Source organism: Ornithorhynchus anatinus, chromosome 18 (assembly GCF_004115215.2).
Source record: "Ornithorhynchus anatinus isolate Pmale09 chromosome 18, mOrnAna1.pri.v4, whole genome shotgun sequence".
Classification (NCBI taxonomy): Eukaryota; Metazoa; Chordata; class Mammalia; order Monotremata; family Ornithorhynchidae; genus Ornithorhynchus; species Ornithorhynchus anatinus.
The window spans coordinates 43,905,267-43,926,147 of record NC_041745.1 but is presented as its reverse complement, the minus strand read 5'-3'; the positions used below and the strand labels follow the sequence as shown (position 1 = coordinate 43,926,147).

The 20,881-nt window shown below is 57.7% G+C and overlaps 1 protein-coding gene across 2 annotated transcripts; it reads left to right on the top strand.

Annotated features, from left to right (window-relative positions):
• The first annotated feature begins 14 nt into the window (after nucleotides 1-14).
• Nucleotides 15-20,762, top strand: C8A (complement C8 alpha chain). 2 transcript variants are annotated; one of them, XM_029083029.2, is made up of 11 exons: nucleotides 15-275; nucleotides 6,344-6,443; nucleotides 7,415-7,559; nucleotides 8,792-8,939; nucleotides 11,558-11,747; nucleotides 12,669-12,869; nucleotides 14,893-15,133; nucleotides 16,604-16,729; nucleotides 16,905-17,062; nucleotides 17,513-17,747; nucleotides 20,539-20,762. In XM_029083029.2, the coding sequence occupies exons 1-11, from the start codon at nucleotides 175-177 to the stop codon at nucleotides 20,688-20,690; spliced, it is 1,797 nt and encodes a 598-aa protein (XP_028938862.1). In that variant the 5' UTR covers nucleotides 15-174; the 3' UTR covers nucleotides 20,691-20,762. The 2 variants fall into 2 exon arrangements, with proteins under 2 accessions (XP_028938862.1, XP_039770642.1); XM_039914708.1 differs by lacking the exons at nucleotides 16,905-17,062; nucleotides 17,513-17,747.
• Nucleotides 20,763-20,881: the final 119 nt, after the last annotated feature.

Below are 20,881 nucleotides of genomic sequence, written 5' to 3'. Positions count from 1 at the left end.
TGCCCAGATTACTGACCGTCCGGTCGGGCCGGGGCAGGGTGTCCATTCTATTCCAGCCGGGACGGCGAGTTCCCTGCTCCCAGCCTACCCCTGGGTCTTTCCCTGTTCCCAGCCGCCCCCCAGGCCGTTCCAGACAGCTGATCGACACCCGTGGCGGTTCCCCTGCTGGCCGCCATGCGTCCAGGGCCCAGAGTGACCGCTCTAATTCCCTTCTGCTTGGCTCTGGGTCTGACATCCGGGCAGCTGAATGCCACCGGTCAGAGCCGGACCGGCAGGTGAGTCCATGGGCCGCCCCCCGGCCTCTCCCCGGTGCTGTGCTGGCCCAGGGGACTTTCAGGGCAACTTGCTGCATGGGGGAGACCCTGACGAGGGGCAGGGAAGACTGCATCACCCTTCTCCCAGCCCCAAATGCAGCCTCCCAACCCCAGGCCCCTAGCCCCTTCCCCTGGCACAAACCACGTCCATCCCCACCTCTCACGGAGACCACGGCCTCTCGCCCAGCACAGACAGCAGTCCTCTCTCCGCAAAAGACCATGGCCCCATCCCCACTCAGCTCCAACGGAGACCAAGGCCCCTCCTGACTTACAGATAATAGCCCCCTCCCTCCCCACTTCCCTCCCCCAGATAAGAATAATAATGGTGGTATTTATGCAGCGCCCGCTATGTGCCAGGCACCATTCTGGGGTAGATACAAGAGAACCGGGTTGGACACAGAGACCACAGCCCCCTCCCTCCCACAGAGACCGCACACCCCCTTCCTCTCACAGACCGCAGCCCCCTCCCCACCTCCCTTCCACAGAGGCCGTGACCCCTCCCAAAGCGTGGACCATTCATTCATTCAGTCATTCAATCGTATTTATTGAGCGCTTACTGTGTGCAGAGCACTGTACTAAGCGCATGGCCCCCTCCCTCAAACACAACAGGTTTTCAAGGTTTCGGCCTCCCCCCGCATCGATCCTTTCCGCTTCTTAGCACCTTTTAGTATTCCAGTGGAACGTTGTCCCTAAGAGCTTTCTTTAATAAAAAATCTCATTATGGCTTTTACATTTTTGAGTCGGAGAGATTCCCTTTAAGCGACCATTTTGTGAAGGAAAGCCATTCTTCTCCTCGTGCCCCCTCCCCCTCCTGCTGTTAATTTGCAGCTTGTATTTAAAGCTAATATGGCTTAGAATAATCAGAAAATACATCACTAATGATTAGGAGAGGCAGGCCAGGAAATGTGGATAAGAGAAATCCTGATACATTTCATTATCAGACCTGATTATTGTAATCCCTTTTGCAAATGAACAACCCCCACTGGTTTGCCGCTTGATGAACTCATCACCCAGGATGGACTTAGAGGGAAAAATTCGAAGTCTCTCTGGAGGTGAACCAATTAAACACTTAATAAAGAACTGGTTCACCATCCCCTTATCCCTAGGGAAGGTGGGGTGGGCAGAAGGAGGGAAACCACCCCCAGGCTCCCTTTAGTGGAGAAATAATTTTCCACGTTAGCAATATCCCAGCCCAACGGCCCACAGATTCCAGGGCTTGGTCTGTAATGGCAGCCCTGCTCATACATTCAATCGTATTTATTGAGCGCTTACTGTGTGCAGAGCACCGTTCTAAGAGTACGATGTAACAATAGACACATTCCCTGCCCACAGTGAGCTTAGGCCTAGTGGATAGAGCACGAGCTTGGGAGTCAGAAGGACCGGAAGGTGGTCAGAAATCGGCTGTCCACCACTCCTGAATCTTCCCTCTCTATCAATCAGTGGTACTTATTAAGCGCTTACTATGTACAGGGCACTGTACTAAATGCTTGGGAGAAAACAATGCAACAGAGTTGGCAGAGCTGTTCCCTGCCTGCAATGGGCTTTGGCTGAGCCACTCATCTGCTGTGTGATCTTGGACAAGTCACTTCACTTCTCTGGGCCACAGTTCCCTCATCTGTAAAATGGGGATGAAGACTGCGAGCCCCACGTGGGACTTGGACTGTGTCCAACCCGAATAGCTTATATCTACCCAAGTGCTTAGTACGGTGCCTGGCTCGTTGTAAGTACTGAGCAAGTACCGTAAAGAAAAGCAAACACAATCTAGAGAGGAGCCTACTCTCCATCCCAAACTCTCCCCCAGGACACACTGTCCATCCCCCCTGACTCTTCCCTCTCCATTTCTGACTCTCCCCTAAGGATCCAATATGGACCATCCCACACCCCTCGAGATGCCAATTCTTTTTTGCCTGTCTCACCTCCCATAAGCAGTGTGGCTGAAGAAGCAGCGTGACTCAGTGGAAAGAACACAGGTTTGGGAGGCAGAGGTCACGGGTTCTAATCCCAGCTCTGCCACTTGTCAGCTCTATGACTTTGGGCAAGTCACTTAACTTCTCTGGACCTCAGTGACCTCATCTGTAAAATGGGGATGAAGACTGTGAGCCTCACGTGGGACAACCTGATGACCTTGTATCTACCCCAGCGCTTAGAACAGTGCTTGGCACATAGTAAGCACTTAACAAATACCATCATCATTATTATTACTCTTATTTGCACCTGGCCTGCCAACACTTCCTGTTCTCCTACGTGGAATGAGTCTTTCTGCATTTGAACGGTCTCCCTCACCCTCCTGGAGATCCCCTCCCAGTGACCTCTTTTACCTAACCAGTTGGGCGGGCAGGATTTTTGCTGGACACTTTGTTTCTGGGTTTGGTGTCAGCGAATCGACCTGGGTTTCTAAGCCCGGGTTCTCAACAGTCTTAAGGCTCTTAGCACGTATTGTGTGACCCCTTTCAGATCCTTCCTCAAGAATGGGTATAATTTTCAGGGTTTCCTGTGCTAAAAGCATAGGCCTGGTGTTTGAACCTACCACCAGACTCCTTCCTCTCACTGGTGAGAAATAACTCTCTTACCCAACCTCCTGTAGCACAGCCTCCCTAGACCACAGGAGTTTCAGCAAATACACTGGGAAATCAATCCATTGGTGGTATTTGAGCACTTAATCTGTGTGGAGTGCTTGGGAGAGTAAAATGCAACAGAGTTAGTGCCCACAATGAGCTGATAGTCTAGAAGAAAGGGGAAAGGGGTTGGATGGCAGCCGTTCAACAGCTAAACCAATAATTAGTGACTGTGACATTTGTTAAGCACTTATTGTCTGTTGAACACTGTTCTAAGCCCTAGGGGAGATACCAGATGATTAGGTTGGACACAATCTCTGCCCCACATTGGGGAAGTCTAAAGGAGAACAAGAATTCAACTCCCATTTTACAGATGATGACTTACCCAAGGTTACACTGCAGCCAGCTGGTGGAGCTGGGATGAGAAATGAGGTCTCCTGACTCCCCAGGCCTGGGTTATTTTGTGATGGGTGTGTGTGTGTGTGTGTGTGTGTTTCCCCACTGCTTTCAAACATTGTCATGTCTCTTGTTCTAAAAAAAACCCTTCCTTGCCCCCATGGTTCCCTCCAGTTATCGCCCCAACTCCCTCCTACCCTTCCTCTCCAAACTCCTTAAGCGAGTCATCTTCACCCGCTGCTTCCACTTTCCCTCCTCTAATTCTCTCCGTGATCTCCTCCAATCTGCTCCTTCGCTCCGCAGAAACCGCAGTCAAAGGACACCAATGACCTCCTTCTTGCCAAATCCAACGGCCTCTACTCCGTCCTAATCCTCCTCGACCTCTCAGCTGCCTTGGACACCGCGGACCACCCCCTCCTCCTCGAAACGTTATCCAACCTTGGCAACACTGACTCTGGTTCCCCTCCTAGCTCTCTGGGAGTTCATTCTCAGTCTCTTTTGTGGGCTCCTCCTCTGCCTCCCACCCCCTAACTCTGGGTGTCCCTCAAGGTTCAGTTCTGGGTCCCCTTCTATTCATCTATTCTCCATTTACCTCAACTCCCTTAATAATAATAATAATAATAATAATGATGAAGATGGTATTTGTTAAGCACTTACTATGTGCCAAACACTGTTCTAAGTGCTGGGGTAGATACAAGGTCATCAGATTGTCCCACATGGGACAGTCTTAATCCCCATTTTATAGATGAGGTAACTGAGGCACAGAGAAATGAAGTGACTTGCCCAAAGTCACACAGCTGATACGTGGCGTAGCAGGGATTAGAACCCACGGCCTCTGAGTCCCAAACCCGTGCTCTTTCCACTAAGCCACGCTGCTTCTCTAAAAGAACTCATTCTTTTAAAGAATTCACTCACTCCCATGGCTTCAACTACCATCTTTATGCAGATGATTCTCAAATCTCCATCTCCAGCCCTGATCTTTCTCCTCTGCAGTCTCACATTTCCTCCATCTCTATTTGGATGTCCTGCTGTCACTTCAAATTTATAATGTGCCCAAAACAGATCTCCTCATCTTGCAGCCCAAACGCTGTCTTCCCCGACTTTCCCGGTAATATAGACGGCACCACCACTCTTTCTGTCTCACAAGCCTGTAACCTTGGTGCTATCCTCGACTCATCTCTCTCATCCAGCCCACGTACTCAATCTGTCACTAAATTCTGTCTGTTCAACCTTCACGACAACACTAAAAGCTGCCCTTTTCTCGCCATCCAAACTGCTATCAGGTTAATCCAAACACTCTAATCGATCAATCATATTTATTGAGCGCTTACTGTGTGCAGAGCACTGTACTAAGCACTTGGGAGAGTAGACTATGACAGTATGGCAGACGCATTCACTGCCCACGATGTGCTTATAGATTAGAATCAATTCTGCCTTGATTACTGAATCAGCTTGCTCGCTGACCTCCCTGCCTCCTGTCTCTCCCCGCTCCAGTCCATTCTTTGCTCGGCTGCCCGGATCATGTTTCTACAAAAACGTTCAGGCCATGTTTCCCCCCTCCTCAAGAACCTCCAGTGGCTGCCCGTCCACTTCTGCATCCAACAGAAACGCCTCACCAAGCAGTCGATCACCTCGCTCCTTCTTACCTCACTTTGCTACCTTCCTACTCCAACCCAGCCCACACGCTTGGCTCCTCTAATGCCAACCTTCTCCCTGTCCCTTGATCTCGTCATCTCACCCTCGACCTCTCGCCCACGTCCTGCTTCTGGCCAGGAACGCCCTCCCTCTTCATATCCGACAGACGATCACCCCGTCCACCTTCAAAACCTTATTGAAGGCCCATCTCCTCCAAGAGGCCTTCCCCGCCTAAGCCCTTATTTCCTCTTCTCCCATTCCCTTCTGCATCACCCTTACACTTAGAATTGCACCTTTTATTCACCCCTCTCACAGCCCCACACCACTTACGTACACATCTGTGGCATATTTATTTATATTGTCCGTCTCCCCCTCTAGACTGTAAGCTCGTTGTGGGCAGGGAATCTGACTACCGACTCTTGTACTCTCCCGAGCTCTCCCAAGCTCTGCACACACTAAGTGCTCAGTAAATAGGATAGATTGGTTGATTGATAAACCTATCAATTCAGTCGGGTGCTTTGCTCCTGATATTTTCTCGGACACTGCATTGATTCGATCTGCTCAAAAAAAGCAATTTAAAAGTCCCTAACAGGGAGGAAAACCATCCCCTCCGCGTAGAAGGTTCTCAGGCCCCTCCGACCACGTGACCCCGGGCCTCGTAGAGTCGGAGGGGAGGGCCTACCGGACCTGGATTCCGTTGTTTCTCGCTGCGGATCCCATCCGAGCCGCGGCCTCTCCTCCGGCCCCACGGGGACCACGGGGGGACTTGGGTGGTGCCCATTTTCTCGTGCTACTCTGAGCGCCCAGGGGCTGAAGAGAGCCTACTGTGGGCAGAGCGCTTTACTGGGCCCCTACTGCATGTAGAGTGCCATACTAGACACTCGTTGAGTGGACAACACTCTAATGGGCTTCCACTGTGTGCAGAGCTGTGTACCGGGCCTCTACTGTGTACAGAGCACTGTTCTGGGAGCCTACTGTGAGGAAAGCTCAGTAATGGGCCTCTACTGTGTTCAAAACACTGTCCTGGGGTCCTGCAGTGTGACGAGCTCTGGACTGGGTGTCTGCAATGTTGCAGAGCGCCGTATTAGGTGCCTGCAGGGTTGCAGTGTGCTCTACTGGCCGCCCTTGAGGACTCTTCCCAGGTAGGCTCTCCAGACCCTCTGGGGTCCTTTCGGGCCGGTAGCAGGGCCGCTGTTGAGGCGGGGACCGTCACAGGACCCCCTGCATGTGGGGAGACAAAGGATGGACCATTTGCTCCCGGTCCCCAGCCCCTCACCCCTTCTGCATCCAAGCCCCCCATCGCTGGTGGGCCGGACCGACCTTCCCCAACCCTCCCACTGTCTCCCGGGCTTTTGCACCTCCCCGGGGGCGGCCTCCGCTTCCCCTCCCGCTTCCGTGGGCTCCCACCCTGGCTGTGCGACCCTGACCGTCCTCTCCTTGCAGAGTTCCCCGGGACAGCTCTGGAACCCTGCTCGCCTCTGTCAACTGCCAGCTCGGCTCCTGGTCTGGCTGGACCGACTGCTTCCCCTGTCAGAACCTCAAAGTAAGGAGTTCTACTGCCTGGACTGGCTGCCCACCGTGGCCAGGGCAGGGTGCTGTACGGGGCGCCCCCTCTGCATCGTGTGCAGAGATCTGTACAGGGCACCCCCTGTGTGCAGAGAGCAGTACAGGGTGCTCCATGGTGCGCAGTGAGCTGTACGGGGTGCCCCCTGTGTGCAGAGAGCTGTACAGGGTGCCCCACTCTGTGCAGAGCACCGTACTGGGTGCCCCACTGTGTGCAGAGCACTGTACAGGATGCTCCCTGCATGCAGAGAGCTGTACTGGGTGCCCCCATCTGTAGAGAGCTGTGTAGGGTGCCCCCAATTGTGCCCAGCACTAGATCGAGCACCTCTTGTACGAGACCCACGCTGTGTCCAACCTAATTACCATCTAATAATAATAATGATGATGTTGGTATTTGTTAAGCGCTTATTATGCGCAGAGTACTGTTCTAAGCGCTGGAGGTAGATATAAGGTAATCAGGTTGTCCCACATGAGGCTCACAGTTAATCCCCGTTGTACAGATGAGGTCACTGAGGCCCAGAGAAGTGAAGTGACTCGCCCACAGTCACCCAGCTGACAAGGGGCAGAGCCGGGATTCGAACCCATGACCTCCGACTCCCAAGCCCGGGCTCTTTCCACTGAGCCACGCTGCTTCTATCTACCCCAGCGCTTACAACAGGGCTCGACACATAGTAAGCGCCTAACAGATACCATACGCCTCCTCCTCCTGGGCGTAGAGCACTGTCCTGGGCCCCTATCGCGTGTAGAGCCGTGCGCCGAGCGCTCAGGAGAGTACGGCAAAGTTAGCGGGCACGACCTCTGCCCTCGAAGAGCTTCCAGTCTACTGTGTGCCGAGCACTGTACTGAGCGCTGGGGAGAAGCCGGTAGAGTTAGCAGAGAGGGTCGAGGGGGGAAGATGAGGCAGAGGACGTGGCAGGGAGGGAACCGAACGGGCCCGTGTGTGTGTCTCAGCACCGGTGGCGGAGCCTGCTGCAGCCGTCGAAGTTGGAGGGCAGCCCGTGCGTGGGGAGCCTGTGGGAGGAGGCCGCCTGCCGAACCTCCCAACCCTGCACCCCGCCCACCTCCTGCGCCCGAGACTTCCAGTGCAAGGAGACAGGTGAGCCCCTCCCCGCTTCACGTCCCCCACGCTCTGACTCCGTGCCCAGCGCTGGGCTCGACGCCGGACCAGACCGTACCCCCGTCCTCGACCCACCCGGGGTCTAACGATTCCGGGAGGTAGGGAGGGAGAGCAGCCGGCGCAGTCCCAAGGCACGGATGGGGAGGCTGAGGCCCAGAGAGGTCGGGCGTCCCCCTCGAGGTCACACAGCAGGGCAAGGGCAGAACTCGAACCCGGGTCTGCCGACTCCCAGACCCTCTGTCCACGGGGCCGGGCCACTGTAAGCTCCTCCCCTCACCCCACCACGAGTCAAGGGGCCCGGACTGCCCCAGGATTGGGGGGAAGGTCGGAGATGTCAATGGAATAAAGATGACGATGATAATTATGATAATAATAACAACCACAACAATGACCATATTAGCTAAGTGCTTTCTATGGACCAAGCCCTGTGCTAAACCCCGGGGAGATACAAGATAACCAGGTTAGACAGAGTCCCTGGCCTAAGTAGGAGGGAGGACAGGCGTTCTAGACTGTAAGCCCGGTGTGGGCTGGGACTGTCTCTCTTTATTGCTGAATTGTACTTTCCAAGCGCTTAGTACAGTGCTCTGCACACAGTTAGCGCTCGGTAAATACGATCGATTGAATATTAATCCCCACTTTACAGAAAAGGACACTGAGGGACAGAGAAGTGATGTGACCTGCCCCAAGTCACCCTGCTCTGCACACAGTAAACGCTCAATCAATACCACGGATTGACTGATTGGTTACACAGCTGGTATTATTATTGTATTTGTCAAGCCATGTGTCAAACACAGTTCTAAACACTGAGGTAAATACAAATTAATCAACCTTTGCTCATCGAGGCTGAAGGAGGGATCTCGAGGTCATTCAGTCCAGCCCCCTGCCTACAAGCGGGTCGTCAGCTCAGCCAACCCCCTCAGTAAGTCCCTCTGGGACCATTCATTCATTCATTCATTCATTCATTCATATTTATTGAGTGCTTACTGTGTGCTAAACACTGTACTAAGCACTTGGGAGTTGACAGTATAACAACAGACATATTCCTGACTCAGTGATCTCTGTCAGAGACCATCCCAGCTCCCTCCCACTGCAGATTCAGCCCGAACGCACCACCCGGTCATCCCGGGCTAGTAAGGTGGGCGAGCGGCCACCTCCTCCGGCCGGGGGTGATGCTCACCGGCTCTCCGTCCCCTCCATCCCCCCACCCCCAGGTCGCTGTATCAAACGGCATCTTGTCTGCAACGGGGACCGAGACTGTCGGGACGGGTCGGACGAGGAGGACTGCGAGGAAGAGCCGGAGGTCCAGCTGGCCTGCGGGGACCTCCTGCCCATCCCCGGCGCCGAGGCGGTCACTCTGGGGTGAGGAGCCGCTGCTCCGGGAGGGAGGGGGTCGCGAACGGGGGCCTGTCGCCATGGTGATGAGTCCTAGCAGACCGTCAACCAGCCTGCCAACCAACCTAGGGCACATCCTGAGCATCCCCTAGGTGCAGAGCACTGTTCCGAGCACTGGGAAGAGGACAGTAGAGTCAGTAGACACGATCCCTGTCCTCCAAAAGGCTCCAGTCCATTAATAATAATAATAATAATAATAATAATAATTATGGTATTTGTTAAGCATTTACTATGTGCCAAGCACTGGGGTAGACACAAGGTAATCAGGTTGTCTCACGTGGGGCTCATAGTCTTAATCCCCATTTTGCAGATGAGGGAACTGAGGCACCGAGAAGTGAAATGACTTGCCCAAAGTCACACAGCTGACAGGTGGCAGAGTGGGGATTAGAACCCACGACCTCTGACTCCCAAGCCCGGGTTCTTTCCACTAAGCCACACTGCTTCTCTGTGTCCATTGTGTGCAGAGCGCTGTACTGAGTGCTGGAGAGAGGAAAATCGAGTTAGAAGACGCTCTCTCTGCCCTTGAGGAGCTCCAGTTCACTGTGTGCAGAGCACTGTACTGAGCGCTGGGGTGAGGACAGTAGAGTCAGAAGTCAGTTTCCCTTCCCTCAGGGAGCTCCTAGTCTGGCAGGGGAGATGGCACTGAAGTCATGGACTGGTAGGCAGGAGGGGTGACAGACTATTAAGCCACGGACACGAGGGGTTTGGGGGGTTGGGGAGAGGAGGGGGGAGACCCCCGATTTCAGTCAGGGGCACGACGAGGCCGAGGGGCAGTTGTGAGGTGACAGTGCAAGCGCTTAGTACAGTGCTTTGAACACAGTAAGTGCTCAATAAATACGACTGAATGAGGAGGGGTGAGGAGAAGGAACATTTGGATACCACTCCCTCTCTGGATGACAACCTCCACTGGTCACCGTGCCGATTGACCATCACCATGCCAAATGACCAACACCATACTGACTGACCATCATCTCACCAGTCACCAGACCAACTCCCCATCGCTACGCTTACTGACCAATACCACATCGGCTGACCATAACCACACCGACATCCCATCATCACACTGGCTGCCCGCCATGCCAACTGACCAAAACCACACCGGTCGGTACGCCGACTGATCATCAACATGCCATCCGATTCATCAGCACACCGACTGACCACCGCCACACCTGTCACCTTGCCGACTCGCCCTCATCAGGCCGGTCGCCGGGCCGACTGACCACCATCTCGCCGACTGACCAAAACCACCCAGGGCCCTACACTGACATCAGAGCCACCCTACCCTTTGCCCAATCCGGGATCACCACCCAGCTCGAGCAACGGCGACCGTCCATCTTGCTCGGTAGCCGTGGCCGAGGGGACCGACGTCAGGATCTCGGTTTACGCCGGCCCTCTTGATTGAAGCGTCCTCCGACCCCGTGTCGGGGTGACCAACCCTGGGTCCGGCAGGCACGGCCTGCTGCCGCCAAAGTTCACGCCTCGACTATCCCAACCCACCCCAAACTGCCCAACGTCCCCCACGCCCTCCGGTCCATCAGGGAGACGGGCACCGTGACCAAACGTCTCCTGTCTTTGGGTGATGGGATGTGGGAACCCTGGGTAATAAACACTGTGATATTTGTTAAGTGCTCACGGCCTGCCAAGCCCTTGTGGGAGATACAAGATATCTCCCCCATGGCCTCTCCATCTATGGAAGAGAACAGACATTAATCCCCATTTGACAGGTGAAGAAACTGAGACTCAGAGGGGTGAAGTGACTTGCCCAAGGCCACACAGCAGGCAAGAGATGGAGATAGGGTTAGAACCCGGGTCCTCTGACTCTCAGGCCTGGGCTCTTTCCACTAGGCCACCAATTTTTTTTTTTTTAAATGGTATTTTTTAAGCGCTTATTATGTGCCAGGCACCGTACTAAGCCCCGAGGTAGATACAAGCCGATGAGGTTGGACGCAGTCCCTGTCCCATGTGGGGCTCACAGTCGTAGTCCCCATTTTACAGGTGAGGAAATCGAGGCATAGAGAAGTGAAGTGACTTGCCCCAGTAAGTGGCGGAGCCGGGATTAGAACCCAGGTCCTCCTGACTCCCAGGCCCCGAGGTCCGGCCCGCTTTGTCCACGCTGTTGTTGATGGCTTGGGGGCAGGGGCTGTGTATCCACTCAAGGTACAAGGTACACTCAAGGGAAGGGAGGCAGCGTGGCTCAGTGGAAAGAGCCCAGGCTTGGGAGTCAGAGGTCATGGGTTCTAATTCTGGCTCCGCCGCTTGTCAGTTTTGTGACCTTAGGCAAGTCACTTCACTTCTCTGTGCCTCAGTCCCCTCATCTGTCTAATGGGGATTAAGACTGTGAGCCCCACGTGGGACAACCCGATGACCTTGTATCGACCCCAGCGCATAGAACCGTGCTTGGGACATAGTAAGTGCTTCACAAATACCGTCGTCATCATCATCATCACCACTCTGTCCCGTGAGCCCTTCCGAGCGCTCAGTCCAGCGCCCGGTAGGCGGCTCGGCACGGTCCCCGGGAGGGCCGCGTGGGCCGGTGCTGGGGGACGGCAGTCGGTGAGGCCAGGCCGCCCGTCCTCCCTGGGGAGGTTTAACGTCCTGACCCAGGAGTCGGCCCTCCCGGTGCTGGACCCCACCTTCTTCGGGGGCCGCTGCGAGTCCGTGTACAACGGTCAATGGAGGGAGCTCCGCTACGACCCCGCCTGCGAGCGCCTGCACTACGGAGACGACGACAAATACTTCCGGAAGCCCCACAACGTCCTCTTCTACCATTTCACGGTCAGCGGGGCCCGCCGCGGGCCGGGGGAGGGGGAGGCGAGGGGGCCGAAGGTGGGGACGGGGCTGCCCACCCCAGGCCCGGGAGGAAAGGTCCCTTCCCGGGGAGCGGTGAAGATGGGGGCTGGCCACCCTGGAGAGAGTGGGGAGGGGGTGGGGGCCCCTTCTCTGGGGAGGGGTGAATAATGATGATAATGAAATTCGTTAAGCGCTTACTATGTGCCAAGCACGGTACTAAGCAGTGGGGTGGAGACAAGCACATTGAGTTGGGGACAGTCCCTCTCCCATGTGGAGACGTCCCCATTTTACAGATGAGGTAACTGAGGTCCAGAGAAGCGAAGTGACTAGTCCAAGGTCACCTAGCAGACAAGTAGCTAGAGCTGGGATTAGGGGGCTGGCCTAGCTGGGGAGAGTGGGGAGGGGGCGGGACTAGGAGGGGTCCTTCTCTGGGGAGGGGTGAAGATGGGGGCTGGTCACCCCGGGGAGGAGTCGGGACGGGGGATTAAGACGTGGGGTGGCTATCCCTCGGGGGAGTGGGGATGGAGGGGCTTCTGCCCTGGGAGCGGGGAAGCAGGTGAGAAGCAGCACGGCCTAGTGCACAGAGCCTGGAGTCAGAAGGGCCTGGGTTCTAATCCAGCTCTGTCACGTGTCAGCTGTGTGACCTTGGGCTAGTCACTTCACTTCTCTGAGCCTCAGTTCCCTCATCTACAAAATGGGGATCGAGACCGTGAGCCCCATCTGGGGCCTGGACTGTGTCCAACCTGATTAGCCCGTATCTAATCCGGCGCTCAGTACAGCGCTCGGCCCATATACCAGATAACAAACAGTATTACAGAAAAATAGAAAGGGATGGGGTCCCCCGCATCGGGTGGGGGGAAGGGTGGGGGGTGGGACAGGGCAGGGGAGAGCTTGTTCCCGTTTCAGGCCCAGGCGGACTCCGGGTTCAGCTGGGAGACTTACGAGGATGTGAGCCACTTGATTTCGGCCCTGGAGACGGACAAGTCGAGGAACTTGGGGGTGACGGTGGGGGTGGGCCTCGTCAAGAACCCCGTCACCGTGGAAGTCGGGCTGGGCCTGAGTGACGGGGTGAATCTCCTGAAGAAACTCGCCAAATACAGCGAGCAGGTGTGTGTGTTGGGGGAGGAACCCCCGCAGAGACCCCTCCCCACCCAGCCGGTCCGCCCTTCCCAGCGATGCCGTGGCGGGCCCTCCCACTGGGCCCCGTCCATCCATTCATCCGTATTTACCGAGCGCTCACCGAGCAGCACGGCGTAGGGGATAGAGCAGCAAGAAGATCCCAACCCCTGCTCCGCCCCTTGTCTGCTGTGCGGCCTTGGGCAAGTCGCTTCACTTCTCTGGGCCTCAGTTCCTTCACCTGTAAAATGGGTGACGGAGACTGTGAGCCCCACGTGGGACAGGGACCGTGTCCCACCCGACTTGTTTGGATCCGCCCCAGCGTTTAGTACAGTGCCTGGCACATAGTAAGTGTTTAACACATACCACAATTATTATTATTTCTACTGGGTGCCAAGCACCGTGTTTAGTGCTTGGGAGAGTACAATAGAACAATAAACGGACACATTCCCTGCCCACAACAAGCTTACCATCTAGAAGGGGAGACAGACGATCATATAAATATAAATGAATATGAAAATTAATAATACGTCCACCTGTCTGGCGGCAACTGCAGCCCCCACACCTCCAGGAAGAAAACACGGGATCGACTGGACTGGCTAGGACACTGTACTGGGTGTCTATTATCTGCAAAGCATTTACTGGGCGCCTATTGTGTGCTGAGTGCTGCTTTGGGCCTCCGCTGTGGGCAGAGCACGGTGCTGGGTGCCTGCTGGGTGCCGAGCGCTGCGCTGGATACCTATTCATTCATTTATATTGTATTTATGGAGCGCTTACTGGGTGCAAAGCACTGTACTAAGCGCTTGGGAGAGGACGACAGAACAACGGACAGACATATTCCTGCCTATTGTATGCAGTGTGCTGTGTTGGGAACCCCTAAGGGTTGGACCAGGAGGCTGGGGGTGTCCAGTCCCTCTGACTCTCTGTGGATTCTTAATAAGGGTCCCCCCAACCTGGGAGCAACTTACTGGGTGGAGAGGGTTAGGGTTAATAGTGAAAATCATCATTATAGCAAAAACAATAATAATAATATTAATGGTATCTGTTAAGTGCTTACTACGTGCCGGGCACCGTAATAATAATGTTGGCATTGGTTAAGCGCTTACTATGTGCAGAGCACTGTTCTAAGCGCTGGGGTAGACACAAGGGAATCAGATTGTCCCACGTGGGGCTCACAGTCTTAATCCCCATTTTACAGATGAGGTAACTGAGGCACAGAGAAGTGAAGTGATTCGCCCAAGGTCACACAGCAGACAAGTGGCAGGGCCGGGATTCGAACGCTTGACCTCTGACTCCGAAGCCCGTGCTCTTGCCACTGAGCCACGCTGCTCCTCTACTAAGCGCTGGGGAGGATACAAGCATTATCGGGTTGGATACAGTCCCTGTCCCACATAATGATAATAATAATCATGATATTTGTTAAGCGCTTACTCTGTGCCAAGCACTGTTCTAAGCGCTGGGGTAGCTACAAGGTAGTCAGGTTGTCCCAAGTGGGGCTCACAGTCTTAACCCCCATTTTCCAGATGAGGGAACTGAGGCCCAGAGAAGTGAAATGACTTAACCAAGGTCACACAACAGACAAGTGACGGAGCCGGGATCAGAACCCAGGTTCTTCTGACTCCCCAGCCCAGGTTCTTTCCACTAAGCCACGCTGCGGTCTCAATCCCCATTTTCCAGATGAGGTAACTGAGGCCCAGAGAAGTGAAGTGACCTGCCCCAGGTCGACCGGGAGCAGGCAAATGGCAGAGCCAGAATTAGTGCCCAAGGCCCCTGGAGGGGGGAAGTCTTTGCCCCAGCCCCACGGCGCTTACGTCCATAGCCGTGATTGATTTATTTCTATTGATGCCCGTCTCCCCGCTAGACTGTAAGCTCGGGGTGGACCGGGAACGTGTCTGTTTATTGTCCTACTGTCCTCTCCCAAGCGCATCGTAAGGTGCCCTGCGCACAGTGAGCGCTCAATAAATACGATCGACAGATGAGTGACGTACGGCCGCGGTTCCCTCTGGTTTCGCAGGAAGTGGAGTTCATCAGGGTGGTGACGACGGTGCAGACGGCCCGCTTCCGGATGCGGCGGGATGACCTGGTGCTGGACGAGGACCTGCTGCAGGCCCTGGAGGAGCTGCCCGACCACTATGACTCCGGCCTCTACTCCCGGCTGCTCCACCGCTTTGGCACCCACTACGTCACCTCCGGCACGGTGGGCGGCGTCTTTGAGTTCATCTTGGTCCTCAACAAAGACAAGATGGAAAAGATAGGTCAGTGGGGGTCATCCCGGGCTCTCCCCTCTGACCCCGCACGGACCGTCCGACACCCTGGGCTCTTCCATCTCTGGCCCTGACCCTCCTCCACTGATCCGGTCCAACATTCCTGATTCTCTCCATCCCTGACTCTCCCCAGTGCCCCAGCACGGACCGTCCAACCCCCCGACTCACCCCTTTCCACCCCTGACTCTCCCCAGTGACCCAGCACGGACCGTCCAACCCTCTTGACTCTCCCCTCTCCATCCCTGAATTCTCTTTCGGTGACCCCGCACGGATGCTGGTCCGCGGACCCGTCCACACCCCCCGGACCATCCGGTGTTTCCGGCTATCCAGTTCCCCGTGGGGTCGGATCCCCGGCGGCCTCTCCACCATCGTCTGTGTGGAGGCCCCGCTTCGGAGGGCACCGTCCGCCCCAGCCTCGTGGCCAACGGTCGACCAGGTTGACACCTGACGGTCGGATCGGACGCAGTTCCCGGCCCACCGAGGCGGAGAGCGGCAGGGATCCTCTCTCTGTTCGATAGAGGAGGAAACTGAGGCCTGGGAAGGGCTGAGATCAAATCCTTGGGGATTTGTCTGAGGTCACTCGGTTGCATGCTGTCTGACCTCGGCTGAGTCATTTCACTTCTTCGGGCCTCGATTTCCACCTCTGTAAAACGGAGATTCGATCCCGGTCTCCCTCCCAAAGAGAGCCCCGTGTGGGACGGGGACTTGTTCCGCCCCAGCGTACAGCACGGTGCTTGACACATCGTCAGAGCTGTACAGACATCACCATTATTATTACTGCACAGCAGCAGGTGAGGAGCTGGAAACGTCCAACCAGGGTTCCCGGCTCCCGGCCCTGCGCTCCGTCCACCAAGCCGTGGGTCGGGTTTGGTGATCTGTCGGGGATCTGGGCTCAGAGCGGGGCCCGGGGGGTGGCCCGGGCTCAGACGGGTGGACTCGGGGTGGCCCCGTCCTCAGCTCAGACCTGATATCTGGTCTGATCATCCCCGAGGTGGGGGGACACGGTTTGGCCTTTCACCGGTTCTTCTTCTGTGAGCCAGGGGTGAGCAAACGGTAGCCGAGGGAGGCGGGCTAGGGTGGGAGGGGGGAAAACGGTTTCGTCCAGCCCTAAAATCAGCTCTTGGGGCTGGGGTCCAAGAGTAACGGGCCCCGGCTTTAGCGATGACCGGTCAAGGACTTACCAGAGGCCCGTCGGGACGCTGCGAACCGGGACCCCCGGGTTCCGGTCCTGCTTCACCCTCTGGGCCAGGCCGTCCATCAGGGTGACGAGCCCGGTGGACGGTAAAGCTCCTCGAGGACGGGAAGCATTTCTACCAATGATATCGTCCTCTCCCAAGCGCTCAGTACGGTGCTCTGCACCCGGTAACCACTCAACAGATACCACCGCCGGATGGCCCGAGCGGCGAGCGTGGGTCGGGCGAGGCCAGCCCCCAGCTCAGCTCCTCTCCCTCTTCCTCCCAGGGATCACCAGAGAGACCGTCTCCTCCTGCTTCGGCGGGTCTCTCGGCCTCACCTACAGCAACAAAGTCGATCTGAACGGAAAGCTGAAGGGGAATCTTTGCCAAAAAGACGGCGAGAAGAGCAAGGGTAAGGTCAGCGGTCGATCCGGTCCGGTCTCAGACCCCGGGGGCGGCCGGGAGCAGGGTCCGGTCGACTCTGAGCTGGGGGCTGAAGGAGGGGGGAGGCCCGGGTCCCCCTCCCTCCCCGCCCCCCGCCCCGGCCCGCGGGCCCGGGCTGACCCCCGTGGGCCGCTGACCCGCAGAGAATGTCCTGAAGGAGTTGGGTGTCGAAGACGTGATCTCCCGGGTGCGAGGCGGGAACCTGGGCCCGGCCTCGGGCCTCCTGGACCTGCAGAGCCAACACCTGTATCGTGCCTGGGGTCGTTCGCTCAAGTACAATCCCGCCCTCGTCGACTTTGAGGTTGGACCGGGCGCTCACTCTGGGCGGGCGGGCGGGCGGGCCCACGGCGGAGCTGGAGGACCAGTGGGGGTTGGCCGGGGGGGTGGCTAATGGGTGCCAAGCACCGTGCTGAGCTCTGACTGTACGCCGAGTGCCGAGCTGGGCAGCTAATGAGTACAGAAAACTGTACCGAGCGCTGACTGCGTGCAGAGCACCGAACCGGGCGGCTAATAGGTGCGGGGCACCGTATCGAGCACTGACTTCATGCAGAGCGCTGAGCCGGGCAGCCAGTGGTGCAGAGCGCTGGGGTCGGTGGGTCGGTGGCCTGGGCCGGGCAGGCGGAGGCGGTCGGAGAGCCCCTTAGGGCAGCGGGGGGTGTGGAGGCAGGGGTCCCGGGAGGCCTGGGGGACGGTCGGCGGCCCCGGCCCGTCCCCCGACCTGGGCTGACGGCGCGGCCGGGGCCGGGGGCAGCTGCGGCCGCTGGGCGAGGTCGTGCGGCGGGCATCTCTGGGCTTCCCCGAGCCCCGGCGGCGGCGGCTGGGGCGTCACCTGGACCGGGCCCTGGAGGCCTTCCTGGCCGACTTCAACGCCTGCCGCTGCGGACCCTGCCTCAACGGTGGCCGCCCCCTCCTCCTCGGCACCCGCTGCGCCTGCCTCTGCCCCGCGGCCTTCCGGGGGCCCGCCTGCCAGGAGGCACCCCCCTCCGGTGAGGACCCACCGCCCCCAAGCCCTCCGATCGTCATCATCATCACAGCAGCATCGTGGCATTCGTTAATAAGCGCTTACCCCGTGCCAAGCACTGTTCTAAGCGCTGGGGGAGATACAGGAATGCTGTGCTGAACACCCGGCTATATGCAGAGTGCTATCCCGGCCACCTCTTGGATGTAGAGTGCTGTGCTGAGCACCTAGGCGTGCGTAGAGTGCCGTGCCGGCCGCCTGCCGTGTGCAGAACGCCTTGTGCGGCTGCTATGGGTATTCCGAGCTTAGCGGGGTCCAATCGACCTTTCCGGCCAACGGAGGAGCAGAGGGGGTCCTCCCCTGCGGGCCCGCCCCAAGAAAACCCAGCCATTCAGCCCGGGCCCGGAGGCAGCGGCCGGCCTCCTCGAGCCATGGGGTGCAGCCCTGGGGCAAGCAGCCCGGCCCGGGGGTCAGAGGGCAGGGCTGGGCATCGGGCGCCCCGAGGTCCAGCCCCATCTCCGCCCGCGGCCTGCCGTGTGACCTCGGGTGACCTAATGGAGAAGCAGCCTAGTTTAGTGGAAAGAACCCGGGCTTGGGAGGCAGAGGTCGTGGGTTCTAATCCCGCTTCCGCCCCTTGTCAGCTGTGTGACTTTGGACAAGTCACTTCGCTGGGCCCCAGTTCCCTCATCCGTAAAATGGGGATGGAGACTGTGAGCCCCACGTGGGGCAACCCGATGACCGTCTTTCTACCCCAGCGCTTAGAACAGTGCTTGGGACGTAGTAAGCGCTCAACAAATACCAGTATTAACAGTGCTTGGCACGTAGTAAGCGCTTAACAAATACCAGCATTAGTCAGCGCGGCTCAGTGGAAAGAGCCCGGGCTTGGGAGTCAGAGGTCATGGGTTCGAAACCCGGCTCTGCCACCTGTCGGCTGTGTGACTGTGGGCAAGTCACTTCACTTCTCTGTGCCTCAGTTCCCTCATCTGTCAAATGGGGATGAAGACTGTGAGCCTCACGGGGGACAACCTGATGACCCCGTATCTCCCCCAGCGTTTAGAACAGTGCCCTGCGCATAGTAAGCGCTTAACAAATGCCAACATGATTATTATTATTAGTAGTAATAATCATTACGGTACCAGGGGGCGCGGAGCTCCAGACCGGCAACGGGCCACTCCCCGGGCCGCCACCAGGGGGCGCCGAGCGCAATCAAGGCAACGCGCCGGTCCCCAGGTCGCCACCAGGGGGCGCAGGGGGTGGGCGCGGCAAGTCCCCAGGCAGCCACCAGGGGGCGCGGCGCAGAGCGCAGTCATGGCAACGTGCCAGTCCCCTTGCCCTCCGCAGGGCCCGCAGAGCGCCAACCTGGCGCCAGCCCAGCATCAGCATCCTGCAGGGGAGGGTCGGGCCCAGGCTTCCCCTCCTCCGGCCGGGAGCCGGGGCCCGCGGTCCGGGAAACCAGGGAGCCGGGGACAGGGAAACCCGGCCTAGGCCGGCCTGGTCCGGGGCCCGGAGCCAACCCTGCCAGCTGCCAGCTTGGCAGCCGCGCAGCAAGGTGGCGGCGAGAAGCTGACAGCGTCTGGGTCGCTGCAGCGAGGCCTCTGGTTCTACACGAAGGCACAGCGCGGGGCCCGGTGTCCCCGCGGGGAGATGATGTAGCGCGTTGGGGCCCGGCTGACCCCTTCCCGGCTCCGGCGGTGGCCATCCCAGCCACTCGACGACTCCACAGTCCTGACCGTCCCCCAGTACGCACCACCCCACACCCCTGTCTTCTCCCCTCTCCATCCCCGACTGTCCGTCCGCGACCCAGCTCCGGACCATCCAACACCCTCGACTCCCCTTCCCCCTCCCCGAATCCCCTTCCCCTTTCCTGACTGTCCCCCAGCGACCCAGCAACGGACTAGCCGACACCCCTGACTTTACCCAACGAGGGCCGGCGAGCTCTAACCGAACAGTAACGACGACAATCACGGTATTAGCTAAGTGCTCACCTCGAATCAGGCACTGTGCTAAGCCCCGGGATAGATGGAGAGAGATGGGCTCACGGTCTCTGAGGGAGGGAGGGAAGGAGGAATCCCCTCCCCATTTTCTCCCCACTGAGGCCCGGAGAGGTCGAGTGACTCGCCCGAAGTCACACAGCGGGCTGAGGGTAGAGCAGACTAGATCTCGGGTCTCTGGACGCTGGGTCTGTGCTCTTGCCCCTGGGTATGGACGACAACTAGAAGCCGCCTAGCTGTCCTTTTGCCTTTCATTCGTTCATTCAGTGGTATCTATTGAGCACTAACTGGGCGCAGAGTGCTGTCCTAAGCGCTTGGGAGAGTCCGCTAGAACAATATTCAGACACATTCCCTGCCCACAACGAATCCAGAGGGGGAGACTCTGGTTTCCATTTCAGGTGTGGCTCCCCCTCTCCTGCCCAACAGTCCTCTCTCCTCCCGCTCAGGAAGGTCTTCTGCCCTGCCAGTGTCTCTCCCGTCCCCTCAGCTCCCCCCCAGCCCCGGCCCCCAGACCTTCTGGCCACCGGTTCCCCCGTGGGGTCAGGTAATAATAATAATGTTGGTATTTGTTAAGCGCTTACTATGTGCCGAGCACTGTTCTAAGCGCTGGGGTAGACACAAGGGAATCAGGTCGTCCCACGTGGGGCTCACAGTCTTAATCCCCATTTTACAGATTAGGTAATTGAGGCACCGAGAAGTTAAGTGACTTGCCCAAAGTCACATAGCTGACAAGTGGCCGAGCCAGGATTTGAACCCATGACCTCTGACTCCGAAGCCCGTGCTCTTTCCACTGAGCCACGCTGTTGTGTCTGGTCCTTCTCCCCGCAGGCAGCCAAACCTCCGGGCACTGGAGCTGCTGGGCGCCCTGGTCGCCGTGCCAGGCCGGAAGCAGGACCCGCACCCGAGCCTGCGACAACCCGGCCCCGGACAGCGGGAGGACCGGCTGCCTCGGGCCCAGCCGGCAGAGCCGGCCCTGTTAGCGCTGCAGGCCGGGCGGTGGTCAGCGCGGCTCGGGCCCCGGGGCCGCGGCCGGCCTCCCCGGGAGAGTCGCGGGGGCCCAACCTTGACCCTCCTGCGGGAGCCAGCGTTAAAAATAAAGTCCCCCGCTGGTCTCCGACCCTGCGGCTCCTTCTGCGATGTCTCCATCCGCCGTCCATCCTGGCCCCCGTGG

Excerpts from the sequence above, each read along its gene's own strand:
- C8A (XM_029083029.2), top strand. The coding sequence starts at position 175 with ATGCGTCCAGGGCCCAGAGTGACCGCTCTAATTCCCTTCTGCTTGGCT. Across the intron at positions 8,940-11,557 it reads GCCGAGGCGGTCACTCTGGG|GTTTAACGTCCTGACCCAGG; the intron begins GTGAGGAGCCGC and ends CTCCCTGGGGAG. Across the intron at positions 17,748-20,538 it reads CCAGGAGGCACCCCCCTCCG|GCAGCCAAACCTCCGGGCAC; the intron begins GTGAGGACCCAC and ends TTCTCCCCGCAG.